General features: G+C 39.5%; 1 protein-coding gene across 2 annotated transcripts in view; it reads right to left on the bottom strand.

The window, feature by feature from the left end:
* The window catches only part of gli3 (GLI family zinc finger 3), a 237,183-nt gene that overhangs the window by 185,171 nt on the left and 35,043 nt on the right, over nt 1–16,969 (bottom strand). For both annotated transcript variants that reach the window (XM_057825060.1, XM_057825062.1), the window contains exon 2: nt 4,876–5,049. In XM_057825060.1, the coding sequence (XP_057681043.1) occupies nt 4,876–5,008 (133 nt within the window). In that variant the 5' untranslated portion in view covers nt 5,009–5,049. The remainder of the gene's footprint in view (nt 1–4,875; nt 5,050–16,969) is intronic.

Below are 16,969 nucleotides of genomic sequence, written 5' to 3'. Positions count from 1 at the left end.
TGTTTGTAGCCAAAAAGCTCAATCTTGGTCTCATCTGACCAAAGCACACGGTCCCAGCTGAAGCCTGGGACCCTGTGTATTTTTGTGTTAGACCATTTTTACATGACTGACTTCCGGTCTGCCCGATCCTAGCTCCCGGTGTTCTGCCGAACACCAGTTCTTGTAGTAGTATTGGCGCAGGAGGGTCGCGTCTCGCGTCAAATAATAAACTCTGCCGTTCTTTTTGTGTGCGCCGTGTTGAGCAGCTTCGAGGACGCGTCTAACACGCGGCCGCATTGCGACTGCTGTGCATTGGCTGATTGACTTTAACGCCCGTGTTTCATCGCGTTCTCGCGGCAGCCACGTTGTCGCGCCGTTGACGTTTCTGGGTTGTATTGTCGTACCATGTTGGTCCTCATTATAGTAGAGAAGACGGAGTAAATAATAATCTACACAAAGAAATTGTAACCCGATCGACTCACAGCCTCGAAAAGTAAGGGTTACATTACGTCTAGGGGTGTCAAACGATTAAAATTTTTAATCGAGTTAATTACAGCTTAAAAATTAATCGCAATTCAAACCATCTATAAGATATGCCATATTTTTCTGTAAATTATTGTTGGAATGGAAAGATAAGACACAAGATGGATATATACATTCAACATACAGTACATAAATACTGTATTTCTTTATTATAACAATAAATCAACAAGATGGCATTACCATTATTAACATTGTTAAAGCGATCCATGGATAGAAAGACTTGTAGTTCTTGAAAGATAAATGTTAGTCCAAGTTGTAGAAATTTTATATTAAAACCCCTCTTCATGTTTTCGTTTTAATAAAATTTGTAAAATTTTCAACCAAAAAATCAACTAGTAGCCCGCAATTGTTGATGTCAATAATTACTTACACAATGCTCATGGGTGCTGAAGCCTATAAAATCAGTCGCACCCAAGCGCCAGCAGAGGGCGGCAAAACTCCCAAAAACACAACAAGTACACCTTTCACTGTGCAGTCATTTTAATCTGTTTGAGCGGGGCATTTGTGCGTTAATTGCGTCAAATATTTTAACGGGATTAATTAAAAAATATTAATTACCGCTCGTTAACGCGATAATTTTGACAGCCCTAATTACGTCAGAAACTCGTTCGGTACGCCTCCGTTCCGAACCGAGCACCACGTACCGAAACGGTTCAATACAAATACATGTACCGTTACACCCTTACTGTTTACCTTTACCATTGGAGTACCTGTGATCAGACTGATCCCAGTTGAAACGGATTGTAACGTCTCGTGCCGTTAATGGCAGCAGTAGAACATCAACGGTTTACCGTTTTTTTCATTTAATTTTGGTGTCCAAGAAAGACAAGTTATGGCCGCATAAGTTAATCACTCATCACATTTAAGTGCAGATGTCGCTGACCCGCCGCTTGTTTTTCTAACCGCGATGATATCATTCCTGAGCAACTCCCAAAAGCTGTATTTAAACATGTGACTGTTTGCTTTACCCCCTTTTTCCCATGCTTCGTGGTGAGTCACGCCATATATAACGCCGGCGAAACTTGTTTACGTAGCGATGCCTTTAACTTATGCCCTTATGAACGGCTCGCACGTCTGTCGTCGTCCGCTTTTCGATCCGACCGAGCGGGAAAGTCTAAAGACGTAACAAAACCAGAGTTGAGATCACCGCCGCCTGTGTTTAAGCTGCAGCTGCGCTCATTAGGAGCGAGAGGATTGCGGGCCGGTTTCGAGGTTTTGGGGGTGGACGGCCCCGCAGGAGACGTCTGTCAAACGGGGTAATCAGACGTCCAGGAGAAATACAAAGTGGCGACTTCGTCCCTGCATATGGGAGTTATCACAGGAAGTGGGTGAAGTAATACCGAATATCCTCGAGTATCCTGGGAAAAGTTATTGCCAGATGGCCGGCGCAGTTTTATTAATTAAGAGGGGGAAATGTGGAAAAAGCAGGGATATCATTTAGCTCCATGATTGCGCATTTTTCCTGCTGACATAATGACTGCTCGGAAAACAGCAGGGGGTACAAGCAAGATTAGCCAGATTAGAAAGAGTCAAATTCACCTGTTCTGAATTTTAGCCATGTCACTGCACCAAAAGCACTGCAAGGTCCATTTCCAGACTCTGAAGTTATTATCAGGGACAGAATAGGATCTAGTGCAGTGGTTCTTAACCTTGCTAAAAGTACCGAACCCGTGCATTCACCGAACACTTCGGAATCAGACAATCAAGCATTTTTTTCCTCTGAATTCAACACTGATTCATATAAACTAGCAAGCTATAAATTTAGTAAATTCCTGTTCAAATTTCTTGACAGCATGTTTTTAAACAGGTCAAAATTTGAGGCCATCTGTTATACTGGTGACCAGGTTACGATGTACCCGATTTACGCGATTTCAACTTTAAGACGCCGAAGTCTTGTCCGCCATTCTGTCTCCAGTCGTGTTAGTCCAAGTTCTTGCCATACCTCCTCACCCAGCAGTGTTGCCGCCGTCCTGCAGTTACCAAGGGTGTAACAGTACATGTATTTGTATTGAACCGTTTCGGTACGTGGTGCTCGGTTCGGAACTGAGGCGTACCGAATGAGTTTCTGACGTAATGTAACCCTTACTTTTCGAGGCTATGAGTCGAACGGGTTACAGTTTCTTTGTGTAGATTATATTTACTGTGTCCTCTATACTATAATGAGGACCAACACGGTACGACAGTATAACCCAGAAACGTCAACGGCGCGACAACGTGGCCGCCGCGAGAACGCGGTGAAACGCGGGCGTTAAAGTCAACCAGTCAATGCATACCAGTCGCAGTGCGGCCGCGTGTGAGACGTGTCCCAGAAGCGGCTCAACGCGAAGCACGCGAAAAGAACGGCAGAGTTTATTATTTGACGCGAGACGCGACCCTCCTGCATCAATACTACTACCGGTAGCTAGGATCGGGCAGACCGGAAGCCACTCGTGTAAAAATACAGTGGATCCGGTCGATTTTCAAACTAATATGCAATCGTAACCCACTTTATGAGTCCATCAGATCTCTTGAGTGGTAGATCGGTGCACAACTGACTTGTCTTTGTTGATTTACTGCTGTCTTCTCTGCTATGATAATAACCAACACAGCGCCGTGTTCAATACAAAACCCTCCTACCAAAACAAAACAAGTAGGAACTAATATTCACATAGGAACTAAAGTTATACAACTTAAAATATACAATATAAATGAATACTACATCACATTTGTAAACTATAAACACATAATAAAATAAATAATAGCCCATTTAAATAAAATAAATTGAAATTAACTAAACACCAGTAATTAAATAATAATAATACACAGATCCTGCTTACACAATTAAATTTATTAATTTCTGTGTGCCGCTTTAACTTGAGAAAATCCACCAATAGGGTTGTTCCGATCATGTTTTTTTGCTCTCGATCCGATCCCGATCGTTTTAGTTTGAGTATCTGCCGATCCCGATATTTCCCGAGCTGATTGCTTTTTTTTTGCTCCCAATTCAATTCCAATCATTCCCGATATTTTTTCCCGATCATATACATTTTGGCAATGCATTAAGAAAAAAATGAATAAAACTCGGACGAATATATACATTCAACATACAGTACATAAGTACTGTATTTGTTTATTATGACAATAAATCCTCAAGATGGCATTTACATTATTAACATTCTTTCTGTGAAAGGGATCCACGGATAGAAAGACTTGTGATTCTTAAAGGATAAATGTGACTTTGTATATTGTGACTAAATATTGCCATCTTGTGTATTTGTTGAGCTTTCAGTAAATGATACTGCAGCCATTTAACTTCTGCCCAAATGCATGATGGGAAGTGCAACAATTACTGTGCGTAGGGGCACCAATTGATATATCTTCTCCGCGTTGAGAAAGAACATAGGGTGTTATGAAAATGATCAGCTACTACCTTTTTTTCCCCACATTACCTCCCACGTAATTTTTAATTGCTGAGAGAGGTATTGTAAGGCTTTAGCCACATAAAAAATGGCTCCAAAGGCTGTCAAAATTCTCTCTACTCATTATACGCTGCCTTTTAGCGCTATCTAAAGATAAAACGGCGTCTTTATAGATTGAACGCGACACTGCGTGAGTGGGTCGTGCAGCGCATGCGTTAATTGCGTTAAATATTTTAACGAGATAATTTTTTTTTTTTAATTAATTACCGCCATTAACGGGATAAATTTGATAACCCTACCTTAAGCCTAAACTAAAGACTCTGGATGAGTGTAACATATTATGTCTGTAACATTAAATACAATTAGAAAGCGACTTAATTAAAATATATATATATATATTAAAAAAAGGCATGTCCGATATTTTTTTGCCGATTCAGATACTTTGAAAATGACGTGATCGGACATCGATCGGCATCCCGATCGATCGGGACATCTCTATCCACCAATAAAGCTTTTGAAAACCGTTCATAAGAAAAAAAGATGATTCATTGAGGCATTTCATTTGTAAAATACATGTTAAAATCTTTGTCATCTGGATTGCTTTTCTCTTTAGCACAGGACTTCTTTTTTCTTCTTTCTTTCAGAAAGAAAGCTGACCAATACGCGGGGTCTGAAAGGCAAATTGTTGTTGGATTATCTTTAAATACCCGCTACTTTTCGAGCAGAATTCTAGCTTTGTATAGGCTAATGTTCCTATTGTTGAAAGCACAAATGTGTGTAATAAACAACTAGCACATTTATATTTTGCATTTCGTTTTCTTACTGTACCGAAAATGAACCGAAACGTGACCTCAAAACCGAGGGACGTACCGAACCGAGATTTTTGTGTACCGTTACACCCCTTGTAAACAGTATGAAAAAAAAATTGGAATCGGCGCAAGAGAACCCGTCGTACCATTGGACGTGGTGCTGGAGGCCACCGCCTTCTCGCTGATGTCATTGCGCGCCGACGAGCCCTTGGTCGCCACGATGGTCTCCACCCTCTTCTTCTTCTCAGCTGCGGAACTGGCCTGGGACTGGGTTTCCATGGCGAATGCTCATTCCTCAGGGCCGCATCGAGACGGGATAACTGAAGAGAAGGAAGGAAGAAAAAGGTTAGGTAAGTTTAGAACTTGAAGCCATTTCAACTCCGTCGCAGCTTTATTACTTTACGGCTATCTGAAAATCTCAAGTTCTTTCAAAGTATGTCACCCTAAACTTCTGACTTCCTGCCAAGAAAAAAAACAAGGCACAAACACAACAAGATGAGATTTGGGATCTGACAAAAAAAAAGTCAAAGCGAGTGCAGATAGTCATGCTCGTGTTAGGCAGCGAGAAGAAACCTTAAGGGTATATACCGGAGAGCGTATGAAAAAATACAGTCCTGGAAAAACAAGGATTGTTTGAAGGCCCTGTTGGGAATATCATGGTGCCGGGCAATTTTTCTTTCAAAGAATAAAAGGTGGTTGAAGTTAATGCCGTCTGTGGGTTTAGAAAAGAGCGGTGCGGCATGCCGCCTGGCAGTTTGGCACCTCGGAGGCCGTCTGCAATTGCAAAACCGTCTTGGCCGGGCGCTGCTATGATTGTTAGCACTTTAACTCATTGGCTGCCTTTGACAGTGACACACGTCCAATCCTTTGGAGCAACATATGTGTTAAGATACTCCTTAAGTAGCCTAAACCTACTGCATACGTTTCACAAAGTTAGCTAGTCTTCTTCTACTCTTAAATATCCTTAAGTTACAGCTTTATTGTCTTAAGTTGCTCTTGAAGTAGCCTTACAATACTCCATGAGTAGCCTTAAATTACTTTACAAATTGTGTTGTTACTCCTCGAGTAGTTTTAAGTTACTTTTACTGAAATGTCTCGTTATTCCTTTGAGACCGTACACTACTCCTGAAGTAGTCTTAAATTGGTTAAATTATATTAAGATAATAATAAAGTAGCCTCATTTTACTCCTGAAGCAGCCTGAAGTTACTTCCGGGATACTTCCAAGGTACCTTTACTTTATTTAAGTATCTTTAAGTTACTGCTTGAATTATCTGCTATCTACTCGTAAAGTACCCTTAAATTGTTGTGAACTGTGCGAATATGCTCACTAAGTAGCCTTAACTTACTTCTTGAATTGTGTAAAGTTATTCCTTAGATAGCCCTGCATTAGTCATTAAGTACAATAACCTTACAAAAATGGGTGAATTATCTTAAAGCTACACCTGAAATAGCCTTATATTACAACTAAATTAGCCTTAAATTACTTCTGAAACTGTGTTAAGATACTCCTTAAGTAGCCTTAACTTACCTCTTGAACAGTTACTGTTTATGTGGCCTTATAGTGTTTAAGTAGCTTTAGCCTTCTTCTTGTAGTATCTTAAACTACTCCTGAAGTGGCCTCACATATCTCCTAATGTAGCCTTCAGTTACTTTTGAAATTTTGTTAGGCTACTCCTTAAACAGCTTTAAGTTACTTCTTGAATTGTCTTAAGTTACCCCTAAGGTTGCTTTACATTACTCATTAAATAGCGTTACATGACTGCTTGAATTACCTTACTCCTGAAGTAGCCTTACATTACTCCTTGAGCAGCCTTCAGTTACTTCTGAAATTGTGTTAAGTAACTTTATGTTACTCCTTTAATTGTGTACACCTGAAGTAGCCTTACATAACTCCTTAACGAGCCTTAAATTACTTCTTGAATTGTGTTAAGTTACTCCTTATGTGGCCTTATTTCTTTACCAAGTAGCTTTAAGTTTCTTTTTGAACTATACTACTCCTCAAGTTGCCTTACATATCTCCTTAAGTAGCCCTCTTTTACTTCTGAAATTTTTGTTAAATTACTCATTTAACAGCCTTAGGTTACTTCTTGAATTGTCTTAAGTTACCTCTAACATTACATTACGTGACTGCTTAACTTACTCTTGAAATACCCTTACATTACTCCTAGAGCAGTCTTTAGTTACTTCTTGAATTATAACAAATTACTCCCGTAGTGGCCTTACATAACTCCTTAAGTAGCCTTTTGTTACTTCTAAAAATTACTCCTTAAACAGTCTTGAATTACTTCTTGAATTGTCTTAAGTTACCCCTAAGATAGCCTTATATTATTCATTAAATAGCCTTACATGCTTGAATTAACTTACTCCTGAAGTAACCTTACATTACTCCTTGAGCAGCCTTCAGGTACTTCTGAAATTGTGTTAACTATCTTTAAGTTACTCCTTGCATTGCGCAAAGATAGACCTGAAGTAGCCTTACATCACTCTTTAAGTAGCTTTGAGTTACTTCTGAAATTTTGTCGAATTACTCCCTAAACAGCCATAAGTTACTTCTTGAATTGTCTTAAGTTACCCCTTAAATAGCCTTCCATTATTCATTAAATAGATTCACGTGACTGCTTGAATTAACTTTCTCCTGAAGAAGCCTTACATTACTCCTTCAGTAGTCCTCAGTGAGTCAGTTTCTGAAACTGTGCTAAGTTACTTCTTGAATTGTGTAGTTACACCTAAGGTAGCCTTACATTACTCATTGAGTAGCTTTACGCGGCTGCCTGAATTAACTTACTCCTGAAATAGCCTCTATTTACGTCTCAAATTATGTTAAGAGCAAATGAATGCTGCCAGCACTTTTAAAACAAATGCATTAGACATCTATTGCTCGATTTATTATTGTCATTTAACTGCATTTAATGTTTACATAGTTTATTTTTAACCAATGATTTAGTCTCTCATCGCCAACGTTAGCCAACGGGTTAACAGGAAACAAGTGGCTGCTCGGATGCCGTGGAAATATTTGCCTCGTCGAACATACAGACTCTCTAATTAGCCAACAGAGACATTTAATTGCCATGTACTCTGTAAAAATGCTTTATTACAAGCAGAGCAGGCGAGAGGGGGGGAAGTGGCTGTTTTGTTTGGGGGGGCGAACTTCAGACAAACACTGCCCGCTTTGTTTGTTTGACTTTTTTTTTTCACGCATGTCATCTATCCCGACCCAGAGCAGCAGGCAGCATCTGTAAGCAATTGCCAAAGAAAAAAGAAAAGAAAAACACGCACGTAATTACTCCCCGACCAATCAAAACAGAATTAAACAAGCCCGCCGTTTAATGTCTCCCACATGACCCGAAACGTGCGGTTTAATACGGGAAGCTATGATTGGCCCGCGGACCGCCGGTTTTACACCTTCGTTGCACTGTGTTGCTGTTCCTCGAATGTAGAAAAACAGCAAGTAAATAAAAGATGTGCTCTGAAATAATAGATTACAAGTCTTTGCATGCCTTTGGAATTGCACAGAAGCAGCTACCATTTGTAAACAAGCACGTCGGGATTTATCTGCGGGCCGCTTTTTGATGGGCGCGTGAGGGGTGGAAGGTTGCTTCTTTTGTTCTTTTAGCGAGTGAGGGATTTACGGTAAATGTGTTGCCATTAAATAAATGAAATTGCGTGGCTTTTTCATCCTTCTGGGGTGGTTTGAAAAGAGTTTATCGCTAGTAGACGTCCAATCTGTTTGAACGGCGAGGGATGCCAGCGAATGAATGCTTGTTCATTCGCTGCCAGCCCTTGCCGTTTAAACGGATTGGACGTCTAGAGGCGTCAGTGGAAGAGTTAAAAACGGCATTTTATGTTTGTTTTTACTTAATTTAGTGATTAAAATCTTGTTACATCATTGGAATGAAGTCAATTGAAAAAAAAATACTAAAACGGTCATTAGTAATGTCTTCAAATTTAACAGAATATAGTGTGTGTTACTCTTCAAGAAAATATATTTTTTAATTTTTGTGTTTAAAAGTCACTAATTACTTCTAAAGAAAAATCAAGAAAAAAAACGCAAGTTTAACATTTATTGTAAATGTTTGGGGGGAAAAAATGTTATTACGAAAGTTACATTGCATTTTATTTTTGTCGGAAAAAAATGGCACATACTGCACAAATATTAAAGCTTTTTTTTTTTTTTTTTAATAAGAGAAACTAAAAAAATTCAGTTTTGATTCTCCAGGGAAAAAAAGTCAAAACAGTTAAAGGGACATCAACAGAAATAAAATGATTTTAAGCAATCTGATAAACATAAGCGTTATATAGCATTTAAGCTAAAAAAAAATGGCTAACTTGCATAGCAAAGGTCCACTAGCTTAAATGCTATATAATGCTTAGGTTTACAACAATTGGCTAACATTCATTGCAAAACTCTGCTAGCTTAAATGATATATAATGTTTAAGTTTACAAGAATTGGCTAACTTGCGTAACAAAAGTCCGCTAGCTTAAATGCTATATAATGCTTATGTTTACAAGAATTGGCTAAGTTGCATAGCAAAAGTCCACTAGCTTAAATGCTATATAATGCTTAAGTTTACAACAATTGGCTAACTTTCATAGCAAAGGTCTGCTAGCCTAAATGCTATATAATGCTAATGTTTACAACAATTGGCTAACTTGCATAGCAAAAGTCCGCTAGCTTAAATGCTATATAATGCCTAAATTTACAACAATTGGCTAACTTGCATGGCGAAAGTCCGCTAGCTTAAATGCTATATAATACTAATGTTTAAAACATTTGGCTAACTTGCATAGCAAAAGTCCGCTAGCTTAAATGCTATATAAAGCTAATGTTTAAAACATTTTGCTAACTTGCATATAGCAAAAGTCCGCTAGCTTAAATGCTATACAATGCTAATGTTTACCAGATAGTTTCTGGTGCGCAACAGACTGCTTGAGTTAATTTTTTTTCTGTCAATGTCCCTTTTAGGGGGTCCATATATATCTATGTATGTATGCATGTAGACGCACAAGATAGATATTGTGAGATAAATGGTGATTTTTTTTTTCGCAATGTCATGGGGGGAAAAAATTGGCTAGAAATCCCATTTTGTAAAAAATGCGAACAATCCGAAAAGTGGAGTTTTATTTTATATAATAAATCAATAAGTGTTTTTATGAACATAACGTTCATCTTCCAAAATAAAACTTGATTTGTAATGCCATTTTATTCCGTCAGCTGCCAACACTTGAGCCCTCCTGCTTCAAATGGATTGGACGTCTAGGACTGTCAACTGCAGAAATGAGTTAAAAGCGAGACCTTTCGGACGCAGACATCAGCGTCTCTGTGTTTTGTTTATTTCAGGTCTTCATTTTGCGTTGTAATCCCTCCGTGCAACCAGCGAGGCCATTTAACGGGTTTAAAATGCTGCAATTCACAGCAAAAACATCCTTATTTTATAAGCACATTAAGCAAATCAATTTAACATAAATTATACGCCCCGGCGCACAAAAGACGTGCGGCTGAAAGTCAAACACATCAAAGTGGAGAGCGAAAATAAACTCTTGCTTGTTTTGTGTTCAGTGTAAACTTTCTTTTTGGAAACAAAATAAAGGTTTTAGGCTTATGGATGGATGGATGGATGGATGGATGGATGGACGGACGGACGGACAGACGGACGGACGGACGGACGGACGGACGGACTGGGCGGGCGGACGGATGGACAACGGATGGATGGATTGATAGATGGATGGACGGATGGATCGACCGATCGTACTTTTTGAGAAAATCTTTCTTGAAACCTGGAAGGGGCAAATGAACCCTCCCAGTCAAAATGGATCGGACGTCCATTGTCGTCAATGGCAGCCAGTGTGCTCAACTCTAAACATTAAAAGGATGAAGTCATGGAGCCGTGTTCTACAGTATTTCTCCATAAACTCCTGCGCTGTCTACTCCAATTTGCGGCACGTCCCCTTCACACATGAGCTGCTGTATTTGTGTTCATTTCATTAGGGTGACTGTTCAGTGTCGAGGGTCCCGTATCCCCCCCTTTACAGTCGGGGGCCCCGGCAACGCCGCGGCATTCATCATCATTACATCAGCGACCACCGAGATCTGCTATCTTATCGCTAGCGCAGCGACGCCGCAAGTCGGAGAGATGGAGACGATAGAGCTGGCGAAAGTGGGGTAAAATAGGGGGGCCCTGCATGCCTGCGCATGTTTTCCTGTGAGTGTTTTTGCTAATTTCACAGCTATGCCAACAACATGAAGGTTCTGCTGCACAGCTGGAACAACTGAAAACACTCGAGGGGTGAAGAAAAAGGGATGGGAGGGGAAAAAGGGGGGTTAACAGAGAATGGGAGGGGGCTAAACCCCGGAGCGAGATTATCCCAATCTCGCAATAAAACACAACGGCGTGCACGTGTTTGCATTGGATAAGGTGTTGGCCGCAGAAGGATGAGATGAGGGGCCCATCCAAACTACGCTTTAGGTGAGCGGGAAAATGACTTTTCAAGTAGGGGTGAGAACCTCTGGGTACCTAACCATACGATACAATTTGCAATATAGAGCTCACAATAACAACTATCTCACAATATGGCAATACAACTAGTGCTGCAACGATTAATCAATTAACTCGAGTATTCGATTAGAAAAAAATATTCGAAATAAATTTTGTTGCTTCGAGTATTCGTTTAATTAAAGTGGCGTTGTAATGGTTTATTTTGAAAGCGTTTGCATTTAGTTTTATTGATGAGGGTGGATACACTGCCCTCTGTTCTGCCTCTTTTCACATGGCTGAATCCAACTGCTCCCTGTTAAGACCAACGTAAGCTAAGTTTTTTGAGCTAATTATTTTTTTAATGCATTCTTAATTTAGTTTATAGGTATATTTAGCTGTTTTTGTGGGAATATGTATCTGAACCATTTGTTAAGAGCATTGTAAAAAAAAAAACAACAACAAAAACTAGCATTTTATAGTATTTAAGCTAGCGGACTTTTTCTATGTAAGTTAGCCAATTGTTCTTTTGCGGTACATAGATCCTCATTTGAAAAAATAAATAAATAAATTATTATACCGTTTGAGGATCAGCTCAGGTATTTTAATTTTTCAGATTCCTTATCGAATTACTCGATTATTCGAACTACCTACTCCATCGATTAATCAACTACTAAAATATCCGATAGCTGCAGCCCTAAATACAACAATTATCGATACATGAGTCAGGAAACCCTTATTCGATATTCTACAACAAGGGTCAGGAACCTTTTTGACCGAGAAAGCCAAAGCACCCAACGTATTTTAAAATGTGGTTCCACAAGAGCGATACAGTGTTTGTGTGTGTCTATAAACATTAAAATAAATATGTAACCGGTCTGCATGGAACTGCACAGCACAACGCGATCCGTCCCCCTCGTCCAGGTCAGGATTCGTACCCACGCCGCACAGTGTTCAGCACGGCAGGCGAGTGCACTAACCAGCCAAAAGCCCAGGCTAGCAGCTTTAGCTGCCAGCATTGGGAAGGAGGCTTATATGCAACGCACACAACGCCACGGACCTGTGTGCATCCGTTTATTTATACTGTATAGTGTGTGTTCTCATACTAAAAAGGTTCGCAGTCGAGTGTGAAGCGGTTGGGATGAAGATGGGCTTCTCTGATAAAGCTGCTGCCCCCGCGACCCAACCCAGGATTAAGCGATAGATGATGGATGGATGGATGGATGGATGGATGGATGGACGGACGGACGGATATTTTGTTGCCAGCTTGTCTGAGTCCGTTTTTGTGAGCGCTGTTTTTTCGTGAACGCATCACACGGGAGCAGGTGTGAGGTCTTCTACAAGCAGTCGCTGAGTTGTGATTGAAATACATCTTAAGAAAACAACAATGAAAGCCTAACATCGTTACTTAGAATGTTAAGATCTTGGGAAAAAACAAATAGAAACATGGTGTGGCATTGTGTACTGTATATTTCCTGGAAGTAAACCACAACCTGGGGGACATTTCCATAACAGTGGCCGAGACAGGTGGAGCCTCTCAGGGCAGCCGTTTTGTACGTCTCGCTCCTGGAAATGGCGAAAATTTGACTGGCGAAAAAGTCATGAAAGACAAAAAAGGGGTCGTCTTATATTCGCGGTCTCGACATTATACCCATTCACGACACGAGATGGTGCCAGATATCATTGAAATGAAGTTTTGTCATGACAGATCTCAGCTACTCTCCCCATTCACGACGCTAGATGGCGCCAGATATCATTGAAGCGATGTTCTGTCATGACAGATCTCAGCTACTCTCATTTAACCAGTTTGCATTATTTTATTGCGATGTTTTTCCTTATTCAGATTTGTTTCAAGACTACAGTTACAGTTAGACTTCACTTTGATGGTTAATGCAGTTATTGCAATTTTGTTGTTTTATCACAATAGATTGGTTTATTTACATTTCAAAAACCAGAAGCCATTCATTTACGAATGTGATTGCACTTTAGTTTACATATTTAAATGTTCCGATATTACGATTTGTGAGTACCCCGCAGTTCACTTGCGTGGATTATTTTTTCCCGACGCATTTTTATATACTCCAGTTTGCTCGGCATTGAATTGAGAGGGGCCAGCCCTGCCCCACTGCTGGCTGAGCAGAGACTTAACACACCACGCGACCTATGTAATATCCATCTCCGTGGAATCTGCGGCGGGAAGACCACCAATAGGCACCAAATTAAGGTATGTTATTGCAATGTACGTTTGACCTGTGCAAGATCAATGTGTGAATGCACAGCTCATCACAGCTCGTCCATGTCAAGAGAACCGTCAAGTTCCACATTTAAGTTTTTAAATTTTTGCCAAGCAAGATGTCCAATCTGTCTGAAGTGGGAGGGTTGGCAGCGAATGAACAAACGTTGACAGCAAAAGAATTGGACTGCCATGTAATTGCACGTCTATCATTGTCTATGGCACTGAAAAAAAAACTTTATTTAATTCGATTTTGAAAACTTTTTTTTCACTAGCGAGCCCATACATGGTTGCCCAGATTGCACTGAAGCCAGCCTCGTCGCTATCATGTGGTGAGGGGTTGGGTACCGGCCCCTCAAGTGGGGGCCATTTAGCAGGAATTAGTCACACCCCGCCACACACACAAATACTAAACCTCAGATATGCACATGCAAACTGGTTTAGCGCGCAGCCTTTTCACCCTTTTGTGTGGTCTGACATGCTTGAGTTGAGCTATTGCGATTCTTGCTCATTTACATCTGCGTTTGTTTGTATCTAAGTACCACGGTTGAGACTTTCAAAATAAATATGAGGTTAAGTGGAAATCCAGTATTTTAAAGTAAGTAAAAATTAAAATAAAATAAAAAAAACTAGCCAGATATAACATTAAATTTACAGTATAATGTTAAAACTAGCATATTATAATGTAATACAACATGAAACGAACCTAACTTTATCATGTTAAAATGTAGAAAACTTTAAAGTGTTGAATCTAAAAACTGAATCTTATAGGTATTAAACCGTTAAAAACGATCACATTTAAACGTAAAACTAATAATGTTAAAATGTAAAATTTGCATCAAACGCAAATCCTTCAAGGTTTACACGTAGATTTGTTTTTCAAAGTAAAACATATGATGTTAAAGTATGAAACTTATCATGTTAAGATGTAAAAATTATTACGTTAAAACGTAAAACCTTCAATGTTTAAACGTAGATTTGTGTTTCAAAGTAAAACATATTAAGTAGTTAAAACGTGAAACGTATGTTTAAACGTAAAACGTGTTAAGTTAAAATATAAAACTTACGTTGAAACGTAAAACTTTCAACGTTTAATCGTGGATTTATGTTTTAAAGTAAAACATGAAGTTAAAATGTTAAACTTATCATGTTTAAACATAAAACTTCAAGTTAGAATGTCAAACTTCAGTTAAGCCGCAAAACATAAGGTTAAAACATGAAACTAATCAGGTTTAAACGTAAAACTTACTACAGTACATACAATGTGCGCTCAAATAATATGTAACGGATTTAAACGTAAAACCCTTTCAAAACATAATACCTTAACATGTTAAACAATTCACACTTAAACGTAAAACCATTCACGTGACTTTCATAGCAATTAATCATGGAAGTTGTTTTTAGCAATAAATTTTGTATGCTAATCATGTAGACTAGTCATCCGTGAAATGTATTCCCGAAACATACATGACTAGACAAGATTGCCCCTCCCCCATTTTATTATTTTGCTCCCATCAGCCGTTTGTAATCGGCCACCAATTGTGTCCTGGAATTCTCTCGCGCTAACGCCGATGTTTGTATTTTGCGTCAAGGACAAACAGTGGCTTTAAGCGCGGCTAATAGGATTATCCCTACGAGCCGCAGACCTCTCCGCCGCCGAGGGACGCGAGGAGAGCGCGACTCGTGTAACAAACCCGCACGATGTAATCGCGACGCTTACACGACGCCTCTTTTTTGTTTGTTCCGCGCCGGCTACGTGGCAGATAAGGCAAGAATAAAGCGGGCACGCCACAAGGGCTTGCTTCAATTCAACACTAAGCTTACCAAAGTATTATTTATATATTTCTCGTCGACTACTCTTTTTAATGGTGGCCATTGACGGTGATTGATGTGCAATCCATTATATTTTGTCAATTGCAGCCTAAGCCTCACTCCTTTTATTAATATTAATCCTTAAATTACTCTTTGAATTTTGTTCATTTTTTTCACTGCGGTATTGTTGTTGCATTAAAATAATGATTACCGTAATTTTCGGACTATAAGGTGCACCTGATAAGGTGCACCTATAAGGCCGTTACCCACCAAATTTCTCACGAAAATAGAGTCCATAGATAAGCCGTACTGGACTATAAGTCGCAGCTGTCTGCACTGTATTATGGGATATTTACACTAAAAGATATTAACTGCCAACAATGTATTTGACAGCCACAACATAAGACTGTCAGAAGACCAAATCAACCACCATGAAGCTTTGAACCAATTAACTGCAAAGCTTCATTGCTTCAAGAAGCTTCATTTACTCCCTTAAAAGGGGACAGTCAACCTCTGCTGCCACCTGTTGTTAACACTGTTGTCGTCCAACATGCCTCCTAGCATGCATTGCAGCGCTACAGATGTAAATAACAATCAAAATTCACGTTCTGTGCTAATTTTTTTCTCCAGTTACTGTTCCAGTTGTTTCATTAATTGTTAATTATGGTATTTGGTAACACATTATTTGACAGTGGCGCCATAAGACTGTCATAAGACAATCATAATTATGACATGACACCATCATGAGCATTAATGAATGCTTATAACAGATGCCATTTAGTGTCAACTGGCAAATTATCTCACTTTTTAATTGGATGTAAAAGATCCGTGCTGGATATAAATGGAGTTAGTGACATAATTTGCCAGATGACACTTAGTCTGTCATAGGCATTCAGTAATGCTCATGATAGTGTCATGTCATAATTATGACGGTCTTATGGCAGTCTTATGAGGCTGCTGTCAAATAAAGTGTTACCTATACCTATTAACCCAAGTAAATCAAGAAATAAGCTGCACTGGACTGTAAACAACAGGATTCAAATGAGGGAAAAAGTAGCGGCTTATAGTCCGAGAATTATGGTATTATTAAGTTTCTTTCTTCGGGGCAAATGAAAATGGAAAATTCAGCGTGGCTGCACAGCTTAGTAGTTACTCTTTTTTGGTAGGTCCCTCTTCAATAGAGTTTTTTTCACCTAGGTGTGTGAATGTATTTTTCATCTCAGGATGTATTAGAGGTGTGCGAAATTTCCGATTCTTAGATTATTCGCGATTCGGTCGTGCAAGATTCCAGAACAATTCACAAACATCCAAATTCCGATTATTGAAATATGTTAAGTAAAGCAGAACTAAAACACAGTCAGCGTGATCTTCGGGACGCAATGAGGAACGGACTGCATTGAGGAACAGACCGCATTGCGTCCCGAGAGTAAACATCATGCTTGTCATTACCCGGCTAATGACAATGCTCAACTCACGGCTCTGGCTCAACTCATGCCGCTAGATAAAAAAACAATAATACCTGACTGCTGCCGACAGCCGCTACAAACTACGTCCATATCATGTTACGGTAGGTAATAGATATCATATGTATACAGAACTAGATACAAAATGACAGACTCAATGGCATTAGCAGCACATGTATTAAAAACTAGACGCGAAATGACAGACTTGCCAGCGTTGGTAAACAGCCGCCATCTTAAAGCAGGAGACTTCTCTAGAAGGC

The sequence above is a fragment of the Corythoichthys intestinalis genome, chromosome 20, assembly GCF_030265065.1.
Source record: "Corythoichthys intestinalis isolate RoL2023-P3 chromosome 20, ASM3026506v1, whole genome shotgun sequence".
In the NCBI taxonomy this organism is placed as follows: Eukaryota; Metazoa; Chordata; class Actinopteri; order Syngnathiformes; family Syngnathidae; genus Corythoichthys; species Corythoichthys intestinalis.
This window is presented reverse-complemented; position numbering and strand designations above follow the sequence as displayed.